Source organism: Tachypleus tridentatus, chromosome 6, assembly GCF_004210375.1.
Source record: "Tachypleus tridentatus isolate NWPU-2018 chromosome 6, ASM421037v1, whole genome shotgun sequence".
In the NCBI taxonomy this organism is placed as follows: domain Eukaryota; kingdom Metazoa; phylum Arthropoda; class Merostomata; order Xiphosura; family Limulidae; genus Tachypleus; species Tachypleus tridentatus.
The window spans coordinates 84,550,540-84,576,951 of NC_134830.1; the positions used below are offsets into that span (position 1 = coordinate 84,550,540).

Consider the following 26,412-nt stretch of genomic DNA (forward strand, 5'->3'; position numbering starts at 1 on the left):
GTTCTATCAGTGTTCTAGTCTATAAGGAAGTGCAAAGGATGATAGAAAATGGGTATTTTTAAAGGTAATATAGTGTATTTTAAATTAATACTTAAATAGTCATGCCAAATTAACATCAACATCATTGATTATATACTTTGTATCTCTTATTCATGCACAAATAACAGTATAAAAAGAGCTTAATATTATTAAATATAAAATTACTTGCATACAAAAAGAACATACCTTGTACTCAGAATCTGGTTCTTTTCGTAAATCATCTTTAACAGATATCACACCACTATTGGCATCAATAAAAAAGTAACTTGGAGCTTTCTCCTGACCACTGATTACATAACGTACTTGATTTCCAGGTGACTAAAAGTAAAAAGTTATAATGTTTATTTTGATTCATCCTACACTTGCATCACATTGGTAACAAGCAAAAAGATTTTATGAATTTAAATTCATGAAGAAACATCATTCTTAGTCCTTTTCATATTCTCCATACTAAAAGTGTAAAGAGAGTTTGCTTTGCAACAATAACCTTTACAGAAATATGTGATATATGCTTATACAAATATCAATAACACTAACTGTCGAAACCAGGTAAAGAGCCAACAAATACTGACTATAACTTATACATTTCTAAGAAAGCCTGATTAGCTTTCTTCTGCTATAATTATTTAAAAAATATTATAAGTTTTCAAATTGTTCACATATTTTGATCAAATACTAGAAGATGCATGAAACAAAATATTTCAGAACTTTTAATTTAAAAAAAACACTTTCAAATATTACAGAATTTTTGTTATATATTTTTAATGATATACCTATGAAATTGTAAGGCAGACCAGACAATTTTACCACACTGAAAGAAATCATATCCATATTTTTAATTTTAATGTTTGACGGAATGAAATATTTCTCTTACCATGTGATAAACCTTGATAAGGAATGCCAACTAAAACTTGTTGTATTTTTAACAGTTTTGAATAAAACTAATTTTAGTGACAAATGTTTAGTGAAACTTAAACTACAAAATACAAAGAACTAATAAACAATGGCTAAAGAAAATTATAGAATCAATTCTAACACATGATGATAAATTACTCTGAAATTAACAAATTTTAGTTGGAGTTAATACTTTGCAATCTTTTACATATGATAACAACAATCACAACTATCATTTCTATCTGTATTTAACCCTTTAAAAAGGGTAAATTAAATTGCTTTTGTCACAACCTTTTTTGAAGTTTAATTAAACTACCTTATTATTAATTGTGTAGAAATACACTTGGTGTCATTGCATAGTTACTAAACTATGTTAATATTATTTAAGTATTAAGTTATTAATTTTATGAGAAAATATTTTAAAAAATTGTCAATCTTCCCTAGCATAAGAACTATGACATTTGCTCTCTATGCCTTCCCTCTTCTCTAATTTACTTATTATAATACAGGTTAACGTTTTCTTAAATCATAAATGTATTTCCAATAATACTTAACTTTTCCCACACTAAAGCTATTACTTGACTTTCACGGTTTCCTTCCTTTGCCCATCTAGGCATTGATTTTCTTGCATGCTCCAGTTTTTCAACCTTGGCAGTATTTGTCATTTGACACTTTCCACCTAGGTCACTACACCCTCAATCCTAGTATAATGTTATAAGTATTTTGAAAATGACTCATTCTGATGTCTCTAACACTGGCTCTTAGTGGAGAGGAAGGGCAGAAGAGTGTAAAGGAAGGTATTATTGGAAATTTAAGAAACTTTAGTTTCCAAACATATCTACCTTCCTTGCACTGCAGCTACAATTCCACATGGATAAGGTAGATGGTATTATCCATAAAGAAAGCATCTACATAGATCATAGGCATGCCAACAGAAGAGTATTATCCTAGTGGGAGAACCTCACTACATCTAGAACAAGTATGCTCTTCATCTAGAACTTAATTCATGTAGTTTGGATTGACTGTTACATGATCTGTCATCACTACTGGCCAAGCCCCAACCACATAACTGAGGTTCCATAGCTCAGGGTTGGAATTATAGGGTCATAGTCCCCCTATATTCCAGGTAAGTGGTTAGGGCAGTTGGACAATAGCATATCTACGTACATATGTATACACTTGTGAGTGAATTCCAACCTGTAGTCATATGGATCAATTTTGAAGGGTCCCAATGAATAAAAAGTCATTCTCATACCTCTAAAGACATAGGTATGGGCAATATAATAATTCAAGACTCTCACTGGACATAACATATGATTGAGAGTTGATCGGTCATAGAAGTGAGAAACAGTAATAATATGAATTGGTAGAAAGGATTTATCCCCTTTCTTGGCTGCCAGTGTCTTAGGGAAAAAGAACCAGTCTGGACAATCAGCACAAACCATTCTGATTGACAGTATCTGTGGGTCAGCAGCAAGGACAATTAAACCTTCAGACTAAGGTCCCAAATAAATGTTGAGAAAGGGCATATAATGCCACCTCAATATACCACTTAAGTAATATAAATGGTCATTTGGGATAAAAGACCCAAAACAATGCAAGAAAGTTGAAGAGTGCTGGGAACTCAAACATTTTTCATCTTGAGTATTGCAAGGCAGTTCATTAGGCCACCTTATACAGGGCAATTGTGGAAGATGAAAATAGCTAGATCAAAAAAGACAAATTATAGTTGGCACTTCTGATGAAAGTAGGTCCAACCTCTTCTTAGTACACAATTTCCAATATGTTTGCAGTTTCTGTTGACAGATGTCCATTATGAGACTAAGCAAAGACTAAGACAAATGCATGCCAATATTAGAAATTAAACTCTGATGCTGTGGAAAGGACTACATAACATCCATGTCTGAAGCTGGAGCTTCTGGATAGTTAGATGTATGATGTCCAATTATGGTTACTTTAGAGATAGCCAAAGAGGGATCAAAAGAAGTGAGCACTTCTGAAGTACTGCAAAAGCAGAAATGTATTTGCCAATCCAGTGTTATCAACAATACCTAACAATGGGTTAAAAGGAATTATAGCTTGTACCTTGGGAAGCATACGAGTTGATGGGATTGCCTGGAGATGTAATCCCATTCTCACCTGATGGAATGTACCTACTGCCAAGGTCCAAGGGTGAGATACCAGAGACCAAATGGTTGGTAATTGGGTGTTTCAATGAGCAGTCAACAAACCAATCATCAGTGTTACAAAAGAAGAGCCAATCCAAGAGAAAAACCTTGTAATACAGCATCCACTCTGTCGGGGATCCTGGTAATTGTTTCAACAATTGATCTGCCTCTGAAGATGTTGTCTGTGGTACATGGCAAGCTAGTAGGGTGATATGACAGGAGTTGTTCCAAGAAGGAAAATCCAAAGTTCCAAAACAAATCGCCCTGGACCAAGTGCTTCTTGACAGGGAAAGCAAGACAACAAAGTGAAGTCTGATTATTTTCTTTTTAACATGTTCAAACCGCAAGACATTACCCTTTGATCAGCAAGAAGGTCTAAACCACTGTGTAGGGAACTCCTCCCATCTGTGCATACACCCTAGAATTTCTGACTGTTGGAAGTATGCATCCCATCCCTGAAGAGAGGCATCTATAAAAATATTGATTTTTGGATAAGGTGATGGAAGAAGAACCCATATATTAGTACAGATCTGATCTAATCACCCCTTGAGATTGAAGAGTATGATCCTGAATAAAGAAACTGGGGAATTCAATGAATTATTATTCTTGATCTATTGGTCATATAAAGATTTACTGTGTGCTTATCTCAAAGGAATGAGAAATTAATGTGATGCCCACATTTCAAAAAAAGAAAGAACCCTCTGCAGAGTGAGAGAAAGAGTGAGTAAGAGTTGCATTTTCTATTCCACAGCTTGGAGATGGATGGAAGTCCATTGAACTCGACTCAGAGATGTGAAGACTACACGTTAGGTGGATAATGGTGGTGAAGATGTGAACTGGATGACTAATGCTGACTCAAGGACATGTTGTGTAATACATTCAGAAATTCTTGTATCCAGGCCCTCACAGATCCCAAAACATACAATATTCACTGATGCCGTTGGTAGCATCTCGACCATATGGTGGAACCCTAAGATACTGAACAATTTTATTCTGGGTGCTGAGGGACTGATTTAGAGGGTTGGAACCCTCAAACAGGGGTGAAACTGTGACACCCTGTAGGAATTGAGGAAAAGTCAAGATACCAATGATAACAGGGATAAATGTAGAAGTTAACTATTGAACCAATATGCATGCTAACAATGGTCCCAACTTGTCATCAATAACATGGTGATCTTCAGAGTCTTCTAAGAAAGCCTATAGGGATAATAAATAACTCAAGGTGAGATGAAACCTAAAGAGTTGCAATCTATTCAGATTAATTATAAACTCTGCTCTAGAACCCTAGATTTCCAAAAACAGATGTACTCTTTGAGAATATTAATATGCTGTAACAGAGAAGAGATAGTTATCCTTTCATGTAATTGAACAGTAAATCTCTCCAAATGAACCATAATATCAGTGGATAGAAAAAGAATTAGTATATGTTTCCAGATCTTTCACCCATCAAGGAAGGTGCAGGCTCAAAAACAACTGGGGAAAGATTATAAACATCATACACTCAATGTACCAATTGAAGAAAAGAAGTCTGTGACAGATGGTCCAAAAGTGGCCTCCTCAGAAGCTAAAAGAATAAAGAAAGGAGAAAAAAAATTAATTTTTTACAGAATGTTCAGGACTGCCATTAATTGTAGCCTCAGAGGAATGCCACCAAACTGAATGTATGTGTCTCCATTTCCCTATGAATAAAATCATTGCCAGTTTCAACTGGGAATGATTCTACCCCCTCTTCTTCAACTATTTACCAACACCCAGTATTAGAGGTGGGATAGGAGAAACCTCATATGCCTCTGTGCCAGACATAATAATGCAGGAATTCATATCATACATTAGCTTGTCAAATGAAAATCGATTAGGTAACACAAAGAATACTCAAATTATCTCCAATAATCATAGTACAGAGAAACTCGTTAATAAATGCTTTGTCGAGAAAAATTGATAATATTATCTGAATGAGATGCTTGTATACAGTATCAACTTAAAGGGTGCATTTTCGTAGGGAGAGAGTATCATGTGACAGAAATCTTTAAACAAAATTAAATGGGAAAAAAGACTGAAAAAAGCAAGAAATATTCAAACCATTGCTATAGATAGGCAAAACTATAGCAGTCAAATGATATTTGGAGTGTGAGAGAAGATTAGTATATTTTGGAAATATTATTTGGGCAGAGCATGAAATTTATAGCCATCAATCTTATTTGTTTATAAACCCATAAACCAGAAAATCAGACCAACTTCGCATATCCTCTCTTTTTCAAATTGATAAGTTTTCTCTGAAATTTTATACTACATTATATATGACCAATTTAAAGTTATATGTTTAATCTATCAAATGATTTTCAGTAGAGACACTTGTCTGCACGGCCTCAAGTTCTATACATTTTCCTCACAGGAATCAAATCAATAAACTTTGCTGAATTTCTAAAGACCTTTACCGTACAGTTGGAAAATAAGAAAAAATATTACAATTATGGGCTAATGTCTGTTTTTACACATTATTAATCTGTGTTCTCAAGTGTATTATTTAATCAAATAAAAACATTACTGTACTATTATCATTAGTATAAAAAAAAATAAGTTTAAATTTCATCAACAGTTGATAGTAAAAAATAAGAGCCAGATATGTACTATATTTCTTGTTTTTCATGTGTAGCTAAAATGCAAACATTAAAAATTTTTAAGTTACATAAGGTAAGATAATGAAAAATAATGATTGAGAGTCATTGCAGAAAGAAAAAAAGAGTAATTCAGATTTTTTTCCTAATTTCTAAAGGTAGTTAAGATGTCAGTTAAACTGACTACTCTGTACAGAATTACAGTACAGAAAATAACAGATAAAGTTTTTCCAGGTAACAACAATAGCAAAAAACATACTTTTTCTTAGGAGGTTTCAGAGATTACAAAAATGAAATTTAAAAATTTCAAATGAAGAAGAGTACTTTTATTCTTAAAATGTAAATCATTTTTCAATTGCAGCAGTCAACACTCTGACTCCATATAATTATGGTCAAGGTTTTAGTTATAATATTTAATAAAAAAATCTGATTTTTTGTCTACAAACATGTTTAATGTTTACTGAAAACTTGCTAAATTTCATGAAGATACATTACGTACTTTCAGAGTTATAGTATGTTTATCTTCATACTTATGTGTTGGTTATGTACACAAACTCAAGGTTAATCTTGAAATTTAAACTCAAAGTTAATCTTGAAATTTAAACTCAAGGTTAATCTTGTAATTTATCATTAGAAGCAGCACTGGAACAAATCTAAAACAAATAATATATTACTAAACACACAATTATAAATATAAAGCAAATGATAAAATATTATTCCCTACAATAAACTTAAGTGCATCTGCTAAGGATGAAAAAAAAAAGAGAGAGAAAAACCAAACATTATTAATATATGCCATACTAAATGTGCAGGATACACTATACTATTTATTTATTCTTAATTTCAATAGCATTATTGGCTATACTAGTTAGAGTTTCAAATGTCCTTAATATTCATTTTTATTTATTGTTCATTATTAAGATTGCTTCAGGTTGTTAGCTTAATACATGTGTTTAGGACTAACTAGAATTTCTTAAGGTAGTCAAATGTCATGAGATATTATTAGAATTACAGCCCAAAATAGTGCTAACACAGCAAGGGCACCCCAACTAATGAAACAATGCATTCTAATCTATACAAGTACAAACAAAAGAAAAATACATGTTATTAGCTATAATAGAGGATAAGGTTATTTTAAGGTTAGGTCTGAGTGCATAGTTTACACTGAGTGGAAGTTGTTGTTGTTATTATTATTATTATTATATGCATTAATAATACAGCAAGTTCAAAGATGACAAAACAGATATGATAAAAACTTAAAATAAGGAGTATTTGCTATTAAAAGTAACATCTTCATGAATCATACCTAAAATCATAGAAATAAAAATGTTAGTGGGGATAGCCATAAGAACATTTTTTTTTTGCTCTAAAGGGATTTAACAATAAAAATACATTATTATTCTTGCAGTTATAAACTCATAAAATGATACCAAAAATGATATAATTGCAAACTAATATTTATATTTATAATTTTCTTACAGTTCCATCTCCATCAGAAGCCACTACAGTTGTAACAGTTGAACCCAGTGGAACTGTATCTTGAAGACGAATAGGGAGAAGAATAACTGAGAATATAGGAGGAATGTCGTTCTTGTCCTACACATGAAAAGTTTTGTGTTATAACTGATTAATCTTCAATAAAAACACAATGTTTTAATTTTATACATGGGCACATGACTCGCATTTTTTAGATTACTTTTGGGTTTCAAGGACTTGGGTTGGTTTCCTAGAAATGATAGTCAGTTATTTTACAACTAATACTGGTAGAAAGAAATTCTTAATCTCAGGAGACTTAGCTGGAAGGCCTACACATGCTTCTACAGCAAAGCTGGATGGCTTGCAAGTTTAGAGTATTTTAGCAGAATATCAAAAGTTTATGGAACCTCCAGCAACTCTGAAAACTACTCTGCACTCATGGCAGTGGTCCTTATAGCTCATGAAATCAATAAGCAAGGTAACAAAATTGAAGGTAATCAGTTCACTGAGGAATATTTCTTTAAGTAACAAAGACTAGGGTTGAAAGTACTTGGGTTATTCAGATTCTGGTGGTCAAAAGTTCAACTTGTTTTTCAAATTAAAGTTGTAATGAGAAGTGAATCATTCAAGTAGTTATTCCACAAAAAGGAAAAATGGAATAAAACTTAGAAAATGTGACATACTTATAACAACAACAACACACACACACACATACCATATATTGAAAGATATGACACCAAAGAATTTGAGAACATCCAACTCCATTATGCTTTTTTGAAGAATTTCACACATTTCTGCCATGACAAAGTTCTCTGCTGTACCACTGCCTAGCATATTGTATCCCTTCAGACAAACATAATGTACATGAGAAGTCTCTAACATCGATTTCCATGCTAAGATGGAACTAAACTGACAGTGGGTTGACATGTATTAGATAATATACTTAATATTAAGGGTCTCACTTATTCAAGTCTATTCCAATCAATACTTCTTCTGTAACAAGTTCACAGTTTGGCTTGAAGGAAATCGAATGTTAAACTTATTTTATTTCCATTTCTTAAGCAATATCTAATAAAAACTCACACCAGCTTTCTACAAAATGTGACTTCTATAGAAATAAATACAAAGAAAAGCAGAGTTTTTACAATTTTTCAAGTGGCTACTGAATATTTAAATATTAAAAACTGAAAATATTCCAACTCAAAATTATTAGGTTATCCAGAAATAAATGTCGCACTTCTCACAATGACACTTAGAAGCTGAATGTTGAGTAACTTATCATTGTTTGGTTGATTTAATCCAAAGTTTCTCGCTTACAAAGTGCCTTAATTGTCTGCTGTTTCATCAGCATTCCTTTTCACTCCTGAAAAGTTGTAGTAAAAAAAACAAAAACAAATTGCCAACTTCAGAACTCTGTTAATCAATTTTTCAAATGAGGGATCAGTTTAATATTTTATTATCTCATGAAGTCACACTTATATGTGCAAGCAGATGAAGTTAGTTACCTACTGTTTACCTGTATAGTGAACAGGCACAATGTTGTAATTATGAACAAAATGTAAAATCAATTTTCTTTCACACAAAAGTAAAAAAATTGCAATATATTATTTTGATGAAGCCCAGAGCAGCAACTGAGCAATTACAAAATATTTGGATTTTGCAACTTTGGCTGTATAGACTGAGGTCATAAATTACAAGCTGATTTCAAAATAATGATAAATACATTTTACTCGTGATTCATAGTGTTAGGTTGTCCAGAAATAAATGTCGTTTTTGAACTGCAAAGTTTGGAAAAGTATAAATTAGTGTTGTAAAACATGCTTTGATCAAAGTAACCACTATTTGCTTCAACACATTGGCAACAATGTGTAACGATGCTGTTTATGTCCCTGTTGTAGAAATCAGAGTTTCTATGGTCAGTGAACTCCCTGAAAGCTTCTTCTGCAGCTGCCTGGTTTTGAAAGCATTTATTGTTCAAAACGTTGACAAAGTGCTTAAAAAATAAAAATATGTAAAAGAAAGGTCTGGGGAATAAGGTGGATGAGGCAGAACCTCGATTCCCAGTTTGTTCAATTTTTTGGAGTGTCATGTTTGACAGGTCTCATAACGCCAATTTTGTTGATCTTCAGTCAGTTCGTGCGGAACCCACTTATCCAACTTTTACATCTTTCCATTTGCACTCAGATGGTTCAAAATGCTTGATTTGCTTGTACCTAACTTTTTTGCAAGCTTACATAATACTGTGTGAGGGTCTGGCTCAACTGCTCCCTTAATATGTTTTCATCTAAGAATGGCTTCCTTCCATGACCTTTATGGACTTCAAGACTTTTATCTCCATGTCAAAACCTTTGGAACCAATGCTGAACTGTACATTCAGTAACAGATCCATGGCCAAATGCCTGGTTGATGTTCCGTGTAGGTTCGGTGGCTTTTCATCCAAGTTTGAAGTCGTAGAGGAAAATCAGATGCAAGTCCTTCTTGTACATCTTCCTTGATTGTTGTAAAACTAACTCTGAGTGGACAATTCAAGTAACATCACTGGTTTAAATTTAAACTTGTGAAAAATAAAGGTTAGATAACCAGAACTACCAAAAGCCATTATGAACACCAGAGAAAATGTGTAAGTACATCCCAAAACAGTTTTAAGACAATACCTGTGACTGATTTATTATTATATACTTATTTTAATAATGATGTTTGTTTCAATCAAACATACATTTAGAAATGCATGTAACTTATACTGTTAAATCAGTATAGCAAAATTCCTGCCTATTCACAAAACTTGTTCAAGGTGATTGAATATATGAATCAACAATGTATTAATGTGTATATATTACACATTATTGAGGGCAACTAGATACTAGTGACTGCCAGTATTGATGTCAATTGAAATTTTGAGAACCTTGCCTCATGTTAATGAACTGATGCACAAAGAGACAGTATATATTGTTGGTTTGCTGCAGTTGGTATATCATAAACCTCAGAAGCTATAACTATGATTAACTCTTGTTAATCAGGAAGCTACAGATATTTGACCAGGAACATTCATAGACTTTGAACATTACAAACTGTTTAACTTCAGTGGATTAGCATCCCATGTCAGTATTTTTATTAAGACATTACATAACATCAATGGCATAAAAACTCCCATGTGATCAGCCAAGAGCTAGCTAGCTCTCCATCAAGTGAATTGCACCTATATCAACTTAGAATTAACTCATTCATTGTGAATCCTCGATAAGATATTAAGGAAGTTCCAGATTTGTTACAAGACTCATTATTGTTTGTAAGTTTGTAAAGCTTTTGTATATAAATTATTTATAATAACTATTTGTAATATCTGTTGTTATAAATTGTATTATTGTTTGTATATCAAAATATGTTTGTATTAAGAAAAAAAACTGTGTATCAGCCTCGTTGGCAAATATTTGATACATATCAACATTTAATTAACTTCTAAATTAAAATTAATTTTAACTCAGTTTCAGGCTATTTGAAATTGTAATATGTAACATAATAAATTGGAAGCTCATCCAAGATAAAGTATAAAACATAAGAAGTTAGGGGCTCATCTGATATAATTAAACAATGTAGCAAACTTCAACATCATATGGTAAGAATAATAGCTGTAAGACTGCAACACTGTTATATGGCATTAATAGCATATCACTTATATAGTCACCAATACTGAGTCATGCACAAATCAGTATGACACACCTACCATACGCATGTTTTTCCTTTGTAAAATGATATTGTTTGGATCATGAATACTCTCCAAATGTGTAAAAATTTTATATCTAGCTAAAAATATGAAATGTAATTCATCAAAAAGAAAGATATATATATGTCATTTGACTAATCTTAAAGTTACTAAAACTGCTGTACATGGGCTGGGCTGTTTTGTGGTGATAAGTTAAAAATATGAAACTATTGATCATCTGATAAAGGTAAACCCTATTTTTGACTTGCTGATTTTTCCATCTATATCTGGTCTGAACTGTTGAGCTAGTTGGGCAAATGTGGTTCGTTTGTTGCTTTGAGCTCATACTATTAAACAGCAGTCACCTTGCAGGGTTGTTGACAACAGCCATCTTGTGCTGGTCCCTAGTGGGTCCCTTGAAAGTTAGTATCATTTCAAACACAATTTGTAAAAGTTGCAACCATTGTTTTTATGGCTTCTAATGTTATTCTGGTCTCTATAAGCTTCTTGTTTTTCAAACCCACCATGAAAGTATCTATTTTACTCTGTTATGGACTTTATATGTTTAATTTTCAGTTCAGATCACCCCCCACACACACACACACAAACTGTTGTTGTTCCAAGAGGTAAGGAAATATACAAAGTTATTTCTTTTACAAATGTACATGCCCAATTAGATGACAGTCCATCTTACACTTGTTTCTACTAAGAGGGAACTCAAGGATGCCAATGATATTGTTTGATAACAGTAGATGTACCTGTCATGGCTTAAATACAGTTTATCTCTTAAGTATTTTGTGCACTGTAGTTCTGTTTCATTCAACAAATGGGATATTTGGAAACACTGACATGAATTCTAAAAATAATAAGCACAACTCAATTTACATTTTCAAAGCAATTGCAAAGCTTACCTGCACAGAAACTTTAATACTACAAGTAGCTTGAAGTTCAGGTGTTGTATTCTCCAAGGTGCCAACTACTAATGTATGTTCTTGCTGAAACTCATAGTCCAATTCGTATACTGTTCGAACAACACCCGTAACTGGATCAACAGCAAAGAGAGAAGAATTTCCTTCCTTAATAACATATGTGATGCTGCTGACTGTATCAGGATCAGTAGCCTAAAGGGTATTAAAAATATACTAATAACTAAATTAAACTAAGTGTAGTCAAATCTACAAACAATAATCTCTTTAGTATAACTAACTGATTGAGCCTTGCTATTTAATCTGAAACTGAATTTTAAAAATTGGAAATTTATAATTTAATTTACAATATTTTAAAAACATTCTCAATAAGAATCTCGCTTTAAAATTTCTTTCAATGTTATTTTACATGAAGACTAATTAATTTTGTATCATGTAATACATGTTGCAATAGTCTAAAAAACAAAAATCTGCTACAACAGGGTTGAAACACAAAGAAGTGAATTTATTGAATTTTGATAACCACATAAATCCAAACAATTAGAATACAAAGCTTATAATGTACAAAAAAAAATAGTAAGTAAATATGTGCCTGACCAAAACTTAGTACTAATGTTAATATATAATATAACAAATATCAAGGTCAAAAATTATTTTAACAAATAAAGGAAGGAGGATAATGAACCAGAAGAAGAAAAATCCTAACTCCAAAATAACAATATTTCATAGTTAGAGAGTGATAAGACCAACACCAATTATTAAGTAATAATGAGCAATAATATTTTAGCAGTATTCAATAAACTTATCTGATGTATTTGGTAGCAGGTGTTTTATTTAGCTGTTATTTATTATTTCTTCTGTTGTTTAGCTTAGTCATAAATTTTTTGTTACATTGAAGTGCTAACTCCCTTTTCAGGTGATCACATTGATTTTGAGTATGTATGTATGTACAGGTATATACATAGTTGTTAGACCACATGATTACATCTCTTATGACTGGCTATTACCATAAATTTGCATAATTCTTCACTGTTTATTACTTGAACACATAAAAAATTATATCTGATTTCCTTAACAATTCCAAATCATGTAAAGAATAAAATCATAGCTGAAAAGTACAGATTTAAATTTCATCAATATTTGTTTTTAATAAACCAAATTGCATGCCTCTGCCAATCAAGTTATTCAATCTTGACAATCCTCCAGTTGCTATCACCAATGTAGAAGGATAGACAATTGCATGTCCCTGTCTTCTAATTAATATGCAATGCATACATCCAAGATACAAACTGTTCTAAGTCCCATGGGGCTATTTAAGCTGAGAAAAAAAGGTAACTGGCTAAGATTTTTTGCATTGATTCTCTAATAATGTAAATAACCTAAATCTAGGGTCTTTCTGAACCTACTAAAATTCTATCATATTCTCTAATATCATGATAAGATTTGGATTTTCCATTCATTTATTTTTGGAAAAACATTGCTAAAAAAGGTATCACTGACATGTAAATGTGCCAAGTGTGGAAGAGAAATTGAAATGAAAAAGGTCATCAGTCTGGTTAAAAGGTATAGAAGAAAATAGGATTAGCAACACAAAGGAATTAAGACTTGCTCATACAAACCACAGATGTATGAGATCCAAAAGTTGAATGAGTGACAGACAGCATTTTCTATGAATTCTTCATATTATTTACATTTTCCAAGCAGCAAATTTTGACAAGAAATACATAGTGAAAAAATATCAATAAGAGAGACTCCATATTACATGCAGATGATTTCCTTTATGTCAGTAGTTTTTGCAAAAATTTGCAAAATTACTTTTCCCAGCAGAGTTAAATCAATTTATGGACATGGTGCTGATTGATTACCAAAAATGCACAAGCAAGAGAGAGATAATGCCCAGATTAGTCCTTCATCACAATAACTGCACAATCCAAATGCAATGAGTGGAGGTTTAAAACACAAAAAAAGTGTTGATGGCTTTGTTATGTTATCATTTCCAACAAGATAAATAGAGGTCTTGTATGAAACACACATTGCCAGATGAAAACATTCAAGAAAATCAAAGTACACAAAATGCAGAGGCACAACAACATATTGGTATCGAGGCAAAATTTGGTAAAAATTATGTCAGCTACAATAAGATTAATCTTATCCTCATCAAATATGCAATCACTTTCATGAGGTGAATTTAATATTGAAATTGGAAGATTGTCAATTATTTTACCACAAACCAGATAGAAAAGAATCCCAGAATTGATGTACAGATCATATGTGGAAAACTTTAGTGAAACAATTTGTAGAAGAACATTATTCAAATTGGTAAATGCTTTGACTAACTTTGGTCATATATATATAATTATGATCACATATCTAGTGAGGATTTGAAGCAGGATTATTTTGGTGTACTCTTAATATTTTAAGATTTTTAACATAATCATTTAGAGATCCATCAAATGTTATGTATGGTGTTACTATTTTATTTTTCAAATATAAAATATACTAAATATATTTTTTATTGATTATGAGTACTAAGCAATAGTAAACTATTGTATGTATAAATAAGTTACTTTTACATCTGTTTATAATTAGTTTAAATATATTATTTTCATGAAATATTTTATATAAATTAACTTTTTTTATTACTTTTTGTATTTTTGGTGTGAATTTCATTTGACTATTTATCAGTACTTGTTATTAGTATAACAACATTATGCTCAATCATTGTTTTGAGCATTAAAATGAAGTACAATGGTAAGACTACTAGGAAAGCATTAGTGTAAGCTAACAAAGATTTATGTGTAATCTTAAATTATTAATAGACTTGGTTTATTATCTATGAAAGAAAACTTTGAGTTTTTTTCAGTATATAAACATAGGTATTTATACCTACAGATAGTTCTTACCCTGTTCTTCTTATTTCAGCTCTATAAATGCTATTCAACATAATTACGTTTGGATATTTCTCATGTTTTGAATGGTGTGCAAATATCAAAACCTCTAATTTCTTGTATACTGAGAATACAATGCAACTAGCTTACCTTTACTTGCACTACTTCATAGTTTGCTGCATTTTCAGGTGCTACAACTTCATACAACAGTTGTTTAAATATGGGAACCTCATCTTGAATATCATTAATCAGGACAGTGACACTGACTGTAGAAATGCGTGTATCTGGTGCTTTATCTTTAGCAGTAACTACCAAGTAATATGATTTCTGTTTTTCATAATCCAAGGATTTTTTTGTGAAAAGTTTTCCTGAGTCAGGGTTAATTTCAAAATCACTAAAAAAGTATTAAACTTACTTTGAGGAAAAGCAAAAATAAAGAAAAAAAGTTAATGCAAAACCAAAACCAAAATCAATAACAGAAGAATGGAAGAAGTAACAAAGCAAAGACAACTATGCATTAGAATCTTCTAAATTTTATGTAGATAATTTTCAATATAGCATAACCTTCAATGTTGATGGAATAATTTGTTCAGCAGATATGGGAAACTTTGAACTGTTATCTAAAGCTCCATGAAAAAGCAACATTTCAACTATAAGATATTAATGAAAATTATTGACAGTAAGATCATATAAGAAAATATAAGATACAAGAACTACTTAAGGAATAAAAGTATAAAAAAGGTGGCAAAGCAAATATTTTGTGATACAAATTATAAGTCACTTTGTTAGCTAAATTTTTTCCTCTTCAGTGGCATCTAAAAGAAAGTTCAGGTTTTGAAAGATAACTGCTAAAATGATCTGTTAATTCAAAAATGTTTAAATACACTTTACTTTTGAATCTGTGTTACACATTAAGAATACATTACTAAACAAATTCTAAGACACTTTGCTAACCAAACTAAATTTTTTCCTCTTCAGTGACATTTAAAAAAGTTTAGGTTTTAACAGATAAATGCTAAGATAATCTGTTAATTTAAAAATGTTTTAATACACTTTACTCTTGAATCTGTGTTACACATATTAAGAATAGATTACAAAAGAAAAAGCATAAGTGCTTTATTATGTTTTAAACTTACAAAATTATGACTATTTTAAAGTGTGTCCTAACTATACGAAATAAAACTTAATTTTACAAATCAATCTGATAAACTGTACAACAACTTACTAAACAGCTTGTTTGACTATTATTATATTTCTTTCCTTTTAAAATCCCTGTAAAGCCACTAAAACAATGTTAGACTTATCAGTGCAATAGTTGGAATTGTTTAAAAGTTTTGTGTTGTAAAAAATTGTTGTCTGATCACTAACTCTGTGTGCAAGAGGTCTTAGATTCAATCCAGTGCCTACGACATACAAAATATGGGATTACCACAAAAAAAAAAAAGCCTAATGTGGGAATATCCCACAACCCTTAGATAAACTATGAGGATGGGTTTTGTTTGTTACATGGAAAGAATGTGGAAGTATTTTTGTTAGCTCCCTCTGAATGGTCATTGTTTTGTGAATGTGTCAGAAAATTGTACTAAACTACCTTGAAAGTTTAATTATGTTGTTGTTTTAGCCATCCCTAATTTAGTAGTGTAAGACCAGAGGGAAGGCAGATAGTCATCACCACCCATCACCAACTCTTGAACTACTCTTTTACCAACAAAGAGCGAGACTGACTGTTACATTATAATGGCCCCATGGCGAGACTGACTGTTACATTATAATGGCCCCATGGCTGAATGGGTGAGCATGTTTGATGTAAAGGGGATTCAAACCTGCAACCCTCAGATTACAAGTCAAATGCCTTAACCTACATGGCCATGCCGGCCAAGGTTTAATTAAAGTACTTTATTATCTTTATATATAAATAAACTTGGCATCAAAACTTAACTAATATTCCAATTTTTAATATTACATAAGTGTTAATTTCTTAAGTTTCCAATATAATATTTTAAAAAATCCTAAATTTCCCCTTGTGTGAGAATTTGGTACTTTCTTTCTAAGTATGTCCTTTTTTCTAATTTATAAACCATCTCTTCATGAAGTATGAAAATTAACGTAAATTAGTCATAATAATGTTGTTATCACTTTGGCAAAATGTAATATTTATGGCCTTCAATCTTGGTTAAAGAGACATAAAACATAATATCGTACTCTGTTGCCAAGTAGCTCATGCATTATGTAACTGACAGGATAACATGAACTCCATGTTACTAACTGATTTTATGGTGGAATATTAATTTGGACAAAGTTCTAAAGTAAAGCCATAACATTTATGTATAAACAGCTGTATACTGTTTAAAGCTGCCTAAGATAATCAAACAGAATGTCTTTAAATTATAATATGAAGCAATTTTAGAAAGCAGGAAATGGTAATTTAGATTAATTTAGAATTTATTTTTAGTGGATACAAGTTAGTCAAATATATGAAACTAATATACAGAGTGAGAGTAGAGAAAAAAACAGATAAGATATAAAGTTTTACCAAAAAATAATTATTTATAATTATTTTGGAGATTACATAAATAAAATGTTTCAGAGGGATAAAATTATTTTTAACATAAACATAAAAATCATTTTGCACATGAACTAGTAAAGAAAATTAAATTAAAAAATCCATTTTTTTGTACAAAAGTCATGTAATATTTACTGAAAGTATGCCATATTTTGTGAAAATACACATATTGTATTATTTAAAATATGGAAACAGTCAATGCAACTGAGCTCATGTGGAAAGAGTTTAAGACAGGATTAGCACAGAAATATAAGTAAGCTTACAGACCACTACTCCCAATGCCATTAGCAAAAGTTCTGTTCAAGACACAATACTCATGGATTTGGACATGAAATTATCCTATTCCATAGTCCTTTCATCCAATAATGCAAACACAAAAGCTTATGATGCAGAATTTACAATTGTGAGAAAAGGAAATGGGAAAAAGAAGATTCTAAGCTTAAGTATTAATTCTGAGGATCAAATTAACACACAAGCACTTCACGTAGCATGAACCACTAACACCATATCATGTAACACATCTGTTAGTACTAACTAGTATATCTAAAGCTGGTGCATAAAAAAATGAAGCATTTCAGCACTAATGGTTGAAATAGTTCCATATATCTTTAGCTGCAAATAGCCACTGTATTTGGAAAACATTTTCCCACATTTAAATTTAAAGAAATACAGTATCTTCCCAAAGATAGTCTTCATGAAAGCATTATGCCCATCTAGTAGCCTACTGGCTTAAGGAAGCTCTTAAGACAACACTAGCATACACACTCCAGTTACAATAGTCATTAAATGTGTATATTTCAATCTAGAAGAAACAAAAATTAATGAAGAACTAGTAGCATGAGAGTTTCAGCCCAAGAAAGTAGAGAGAGAATCATATCTTTCCATTTCAAACAAAAGACACCACTGACTAAATTTCATTTGAAAATAAAAAACACTACAATTCTCTAATACTAGTAAATGCATCCTTTTTTATAGAACAAAAATTGCAAGCCACCATTCAAACACATCATTTAGTATTTCACATGCCAGAAATTTGAGCACTCAGGTGCATAAAATGACAGAGTCGCAGACAATGTGGGGTACTGTCCTAATCAGGGTGATGCAATTAGATGTGCCTACTGTCAGGACCCTCAAACAGCCACTTATAAAAAAAAAACTTGTCACACATACTGCTACTTACAAAAGAAAGTTTTAAATCTCCCACCTGATCTCAGACCAAGCACCACACTTTTAGCAGACTAGGATACCCCTCCTGTAAACTCCATCAAACACAGTTACTCTTACACAACAGTCTTGTTGAATCTCTACTGCCCCAGATACTCACTAGCATTGTAAAAAATGCCACCTTTTAACTAACAGTTCTGTATACATTTAACTTCACAATAAACAACACACTGACATATTCAACTGCTGCCTCTTGTAACACAAGAACAGAATACCAAAGTACTATGCAAAGACCCTACAGATATTGATGAATACACTATTAACTTTCTAGCATTCTTCACTGAGCTATGCAAGTTTCCCTTTCAATGGCAGTTACCTGAATCTTTTAATAAAGCACTAATTTCACACATCTAACATTGCTAAGTAGTACTTTAATTTCAACCTAAAACCACACTATATAAGACTTATGCATCAAAACACAAAAACATAAAGCAAACAATTCTGACACAAATTACATAAATTTTATATAGTTATTCAAGGTGCATTTAACTCCAATAAATGTGAGTTTAATGATCTCAACAGCAATGCCAATGCAGATATAATGATAATTTATGAAACATTAGCCAAAAAGAAATAAATACAACAACAGAGGTACAGCTGCACTTTTTAAGAATAATTTAGCTAATGTTATATTGATAGAAAATGAGTCTCATCTTAACAACAAATAAAATTATATTTTGTAACGTTCATTCAGGCACCACCAATGTGATACCAATAGTGGCCAAATATAGATTCCCCTTGAAAGTCTTAGATTTAAGAATCTTCAAGTTTGGATGAATAAAAACATAAACCAATAATTATAGCAGATTTATATATCCAGCACAGAGATTACTTCAGTAGTCACACAAACAGTAGAGAAACATTACTCCACAGAGTACTAGTAAACAATAACACACATGCAACTAAAATGAACACACCAACAAGATAAAAATAAGCAAACGACACATATGAAGTTTTAGATTACATTATTGTACAAACTCATTACTTTTAAAAATCTATGGATTTTAAAATTCACTCCGAAATTTCCAGTGATCATTCACACTTCAATCAAACATAGCACAATCAATATCAGATTTCCCATCAGTGTATAACTACACCAATATTAACTAGAAGGAATTCAACACATTGTTGATACTTTTCTTCTACCAATAATCATAAGAATAGAAAATGAAATGCAATTCCATAACTATGCTGATCAATTTACATTAGCCATAAGAAAATCAACAGAAAAAGTAATCCTCACAACACTGAGAGGCAACCACAGTGACCAACGAAAACTCATACCAGAAATGCGTTCACTTATCTTAAAACATAGGAGTCTTAGGCAATTACTGATAACTGCATGGGATAGTTCTCTATAACTTAAAATTAATAAAAATACATGCACAAATAAAATTAAAGATAAAAATACTTAAAGAAATTAACTGGTTATACTTTTGCAATATGCTTCATAATGTACATGATAATCTTAAGATATTATGAACAGATGCAAATCACTAACTTCCATAAAAAACAATAATGAGATATTCCATCACACTGAATACAACTTTACAAGTAAAACTGACTTTAAGGAAGCAAATCTTTTAGTGGAATACAACCAAAAATCCTTTCAAGAGCTAAATTTTCCAAGCTTGAACAAGAACAATGACAAAACACTTGACAAACATGTAAAATAACATTCAGATTTGTAAAGCCCAAGGATATCAGTCAGTAAATTAAACACCAAAACATTTCTCAGCAGATACAACATTCTAAATTTGAAAGCCACTAAGGGTGAACTAGAGATTAATATAAAAGTTCTAAAATACTCATCTCCTAGGCATAATTGTATCAGAAACACTAATCTTAAGAAAGCATCAAATACTTTACTTACTCATTTAATAAATTTTATAAATTTATCACAACTAACAGGATACCTTTCAAATACCTGAAAAAAAAAGTTATCACACTTATTACCAAAACTGCAGCAGCTGATAGCTCTAATCCTGACAACTTCAGACGAATCTGTCTACTTAGTTGTCTATGTAAATTAGCTGATAGAAAGTTAACAAAAAGACTAGCACTTCTGTGAAGAAAGCAGCCTTCTTTCAAAAATACAAAATTCTTCTCACAAAAACAAACCACAGATTATTTAACATGACCAACAGAATTGGTTTTTAAAGCATTCATTAAGGCTCAAGCTATTAAAAAACGTTTTTCTTGATATGCATAAAGTTTACGAAAAGGTGTGCAAGGCATAATGCCATTAGATATAGACTGTATTCAGTGAACATCAACAGTGCTATAATTAAATAAATATCATACTTCTTAACTGATACCACTGCAGTTGTTGCAATAAACAACACATTATTAAAAATAATAAACATTAAAGTTGGAGTCCCACAGAGATTAGTTCTCTTGCCACTCCTCTACATAATGTTTTTAAGTAACATATCTTTCCCAGATGTCACACACACACATATTTTTCCCAATACACTGGTAACATTTCTTTTTGGAGTGCATCAAGAAATTTATTAATAACAGCAGGCCATGTTCAAAAATCATGTAACACAATTAACAATTCATCTAATAACTGATGTGTTATGCTGAGTCGTATTTAAAACTTAAGGTATAATAAATCAAATAAGCTTAAATAAACATTTTGAAAACTCTAAAAAAAGTAAAATTAAAATTCGGTAATGTGGAAATTAAATTATGTTCTAAAGCCATATTTCCTAGTGTTACATTTCACAAAAACCTCACACTGGCAGAGCATATGTAGAAAATTACCAGTAAATGTACTAATTACCTCATATTTATAGCTGGTTATAAGATGTAAAGTTAACACTATTTTAAAAATCTAGAAAGTGTATATTTGACCTATAATTGAATACAGCTCTCAAATCACTATAAATATATTAGACAACAAACACAAAAAACAACAACTATAATATCAACAGAATAGAGTATTAAGATTAACCCTGAGGCTTTCAAATTACACATAACATGCACAAACCATAAGCTTTAGTTAAGCTTTTATCTTACAGTTTGGGCACAGGACATGAAAATTATTTGACACCTGTTCTATAAAAGTGGGTTTTCTTAGAGTATTCTTGTCTCTCCCCACAACAAATTTCTCAGCACTGAATTTATTGATCCTTGCCAAACTGTGGTCCTGATTATGGGTTGTCAATGTTTGGTGATAGTTGTTGAAATCTGGAATTTATATTCTTGTACAGTTATTAAAAGCCAAATTTAATTAGTCTATTTAAGTGGGGACAAAGAGTGATATTAATATTACTGAGCACCCCAAATGAGGAAATTTTCATTCCTTTTAAGCAACAAATTTTTGTTTTCACTGAAAGTTGTCAATTTGAAGCTTAAAGTCCTGGTGGGTCAGAAAGCAGAACATAGTCTCAAACCATTAATGTCAACTGAAAATTTGGAGTTTATACTTTATTTCAGATGTTGCAACATATAAAAGATTTATGTTGTTAAAGAAATAGCCTAATTTTCACAGATTATAGTCTAAGCCAGTCTGATCTGTAATGTATATTTTGAAAAATATAAAAAATTATTTTCAATAAATTAATGAGAATTTATATCAACTTGCCACATGAATATAGTAACAAATACTTATAGACTACAAAATTACTGTTTAAACTTTAGATCCTTTATGAAATATTAAATTTATATGTTTTATATGGAAACAATTCAAAACAATAAATTGGTACTGTCAAAAAATTAAAATACTGATAGGTATTAAAACAAAAATGAAACAAACATACATTTATTAAGTTTAGTTTAATAAGCAATTCAGTAAACCACAAACTAAATTTAACAATATGAAAAAATATCTTGATGTTATCGGTCTTCATTCTCTCACTACGGGCTCAATCAATTCATCCGAGTTGATGACTCAAACTTACTTTTAAAGTTTCCATGCCATAACCTTTAACATATTTTGTGTATCTTCATAAATTTTGCAAGTTTTCAGTAAACAATGCAAGTACTTTTAGACAAAAAAATCAGAATTTTTGATCAAGTATTTTTACTAAAATTTCTCCATGAACATATAGAGTCAAAGTGTTCATTGATCTGAGTGCAAAGTGATTTTCATCTTTAAATTACTTTTCTTCATTTAAAAAATTGTCAAATTTCAATTGAATAATCTGTATCTAAGCTGTAGTGATTCCTCACTGGATGTAGATCTTCATGAGATCAGTTCACTACTTCCTATTCTTCTCATACCATGTCTGTCTGATTCCTGCCTTGATCACTGTATCATCCCTCCATTTTCTCTTTTGCCTGTCATTGGATCTTTTTCATTCTATATTGCCATTCCATTGGTCTTTATGTCCACCTATTATCAGAATACCTTGCTACATGCCAAGCCCATTTAGTTCTAAGAGTGAACTTTACTGCGTCTATTATATTTGTTGTTCTTCTTAATCTGTCATTTCTCCATCCTTCTTGTGGTGTTATACTAAGTAGTTTTGTTTCCATAGCTCTTCGTGTGGTTTATATCTTTTTTCTTTATCTCTTTTGTTATTGCCCATATTTGGCCACCATATGATAAGGTTGGTAGTACACACTGATCCATGATCTTTTTCTTCAAAGTAATGGGGGAATCATGATCCTCTTTATATATTACAAAGCATAACCATGTAGCCTTTGTTCTTACCATAATTTCTCCTCTTGTTGTTTTTTTACATTTTAAGGGTTTGTCCTAAATATTTATACTCTGACACTTTTTGTATTTCTTTATTGTCACTTTTGTGATAATTGGTCATATATTTCATTTTTCTTTTATGCATGTTTAATCTTGCTTTCTTACTACTGGCATTTAAACTGTTTAATAGCACTTCCATCTTTTTAGTTCAATCTTTAAAAAAGCTACATTATCTGGAAACTGTAAATCTGACACTGTTTCACCATCTACTTTTATACTTTCATTCTCTAATTTAGTTTGTCTGAATAGTTTTGCAGTGTTGCTGTAAATAGTTTTGGAGATACTGTATCATTTTGTCTTACCTGCCTCTCTTTCTTTATCACTGATACCTTTTTATCCAGATGTATTTTTAATGTGGTGTTTATATATATATAATCTTAAGATTTCAATGTATGCTAAAGCATTTAATACTGCACTTTATTCTACAGAGTAATTTTTTTCTCATAATCTGTAAATCCAACATATAAAAACATATTACATTCCTTTAACTTTTTTAATTATTTGGTTAGTTGTTGATCCAACAATGATCTGTTGTTGAGAATTTGTTTGTCAAACCTACTTGCTCTTTTGGTTGGTGTTCTTCCAAATTTCCTTCCAATTTTATTGTAGTATTCTTCTGAATAGTTTGTACAAGTGAGATAATGGGCTTAAGAAGCAGATACTTCTCATATCTTGCTTGTCTCTCTTGTTATATAAAATTATCATCTTAACTTCTTTCCATTTCTTTGGTATCTTTTTTACTCCAACATTTTGTTAGACAATTTTGCCATCTACCTTAAAGTTTCAGTTCCACCTGATCACTGGTGATCATAGTGTTTCCTGGAGCTTTCCTACTTTTCATCTAGGTTAACTGCACTCTTCACTTCTGAAACTAAAATTTTAGGTACTTCTGTTTTATTTACTTTGTTCATTTCTGTTCCTGTTTCATGTTTAATAGATGATGTATATAAATCTCAGTAAAATTCTGCACATCTCAACTATTTCTGTTCTATCATTTGTGGTAATTCTGTTTTTGCTTTTTAATTATACTCCTAGGTCATGCACCAGCTTTTAAGATCTTTTAATCTTTTCTTTCTTGATTTTTCATAATCTGTTTCTTTGTTACTTCCTATCTTTGTTAACTCTGCATGTTCAACTTTCTCTTGCATAGTCTTCCTCTCTATTCACCTTAATTCTTTTCTCCTCCCACCCATTTTCTTTTTAAGCTCATTCCCTTCATCTTTAAGAATTTTAAAATTTGTTGATTTTTGTTTTGTTTGTTTCTTCCATTAAAATCTTATTTAGTTGTTCACAAAAGTTATTCAGATCTTGGTCTTCCTTTAATAATTGAAATCTGTTTATTATATGTAAACCGAAAATTTCTTTTATTCTCATTTAGATGATAAATATTGAATTAGAGAGCTTTATTCTGTTACATAGTGTTTAGTCTCACCAATCTTATATTTATCTTATTGTTCTCACCATTCTGTGATCATTTCCTATGTCTGCCTTGGTTATGACTCCACAATTTTGAATGATTTCTTTTTATTCATCAGTATAAAGTTTAACTTTTCTATGTCAAAATATCTCCTTTTTTGTTTCTGAGACTGTTTCTTATACTAATTTTTCTTTTTCTGTTTTTCTGCAAGTCTTTTTCATCTATTGTGTCCTTGACCCATGCAATATTTTCCTACACTTTGAAATGGTTCACTGTCTTCTTTAACTCCTATTTTGGCATTAAAATCACCCATGACTTCTTCATACTTTGTTTTCATTACTCTCAGTACTTTATCAGCATCACCATAGAATTTTTTTACATCATCATTTCTTTTCCACTAAAATTTATAAGTAGAGATATCACTCTGTTCAACTGTGTATGAAAGCTTCTAAAATAGTCTATTTTAGGATGAATCACAAAGGCTACACCTTTCACTTGTGAATCTTGTTCTGTCTTCCTTGCCTCATATATCTACATTCCTTTAATTTCTACTAGGTCTTTTTCAATTCTTTTAGTTTCACTTAGACCCAAGGTGTTCCATTTCTTTAATCTCTTCCAGTAACATTTCAAGGTTATGATCATATTTTAAAATTCTTACATTGTAAGTAAAAATATGTATTGTAGACTTGCAAGTTCCTTTATTGATCTGTGATATTTTCATTGGATTTAGACCAAAGATAATATGAAATCTAACCAGTTTTCTTCCATTTGAAGAATGCTCCATCTGGCCTTGAGCAGTAAAGCCTCTTTCATTTTCCACGCTTTGATGGGATTTTGGCCCTTCACTAATGCACTGGCCAGACATGGTCTTAGAGGGTATTTTTATAGTAACACCATCACTTCCAGTATTTTGCTAAATGAAATAGTTACTGCCAGCCAATGTTCAAGATGATTCTTCTGCCTGCTGGTATGCTAACTCTGACTGTCAATAACATAATTTACCAATATGTTTTGATACAATGTTCATTAGCCTGTTGCAGTTTACTTCATTGTTTCCCTGGTATGGGGCACTAATTTGATACTGACAGCTGAAGGCAGCTGAGCCCAGAACTAGTGATCTGGGTAAAATCATCATTCCCTGAAGCAGCACTAAGTACTATCCACTACTCATGCATAATTTCTAAAACTTCCCCAATAAATTTCAAACATTTTTAAAATAAAACTTTAAATTTTATGTTATTTTCTCTACCTTAACTCTGTATGTGGTGCATTAATTTGACTTACTTTGTAATCACCAAAAACAAAATAAACCCAAAATACCCTTTTTTTTCTTTCTAGGATGACTTTACATTGTGATATGAAACTATATTTTTTTCTTTTAAATAGCTTAAAGCTTGTAGCAGCATAAATCTTTTGCTAATAGAATTTTATTGGGTTATTGCCCTTTGAACTATGTCCAATTAATTATCACTCCATACAAGTTATACATCAATTGATGAACATGTAGCTCATGGTACCCTGGCAAATTACATAATGCATGACCTACTTCTAAACATATCTCATGAAAAAGTTTTATTATTATATCTTTTAATTTTACCTAATCTAACCCAATTTATTTCTCATTTTTACAATTTAGTTACTTTTATAATAGTAAATAAAGAATACACATGAAAACCAAGAAATAAAGTGCTTGCCTGTTTTATTTTTATGTCAATTGTCAGTGAAACTTAATTATACTTCTTTATATTAAAGCACTAAGCAATTCTTTATTTAATTAAACAAAGCATTGAA

At 31.0% G+C, this 26,412-nt stretch overlaps 1 protein-coding gene across 6 annotated transcripts in view; it reads right to left on the reverse strand.

The window, feature by feature from the left end:
• Positions 1-26,412, reverse strand: part of Cad99C (cadherin 99C) — a 243,147-nt gene that overhangs the window by 75,315 nt on the left and 141,420 nt on the right. For all 6 annotated transcript variants that reach the window (XR_013029256.1, XM_076505837.1, XM_076505839.1 and 3 more), the window contains 4 exons: positions 14,857-15,100; positions 11,804-12,013; positions 7,196-7,312; positions 226-357 (listed from right to left, as the gene is read on the reverse strand). Coding sequence is in view for 5 of the 6 variants with exons in the window: in XM_076505837.1 (XP_076361952.1) it covers positions 226-357; positions 7,196-7,312; positions 11,804-12,013; positions 14,857-15,100 (703 nt within the window). In the remaining variant the exon portion in view is untranslated. The remainder of the gene's footprint in view (positions 1-225; positions 358-7,195; positions 7,313-11,803; positions 12,014-14,856; positions 15,101-26,412) is intronic.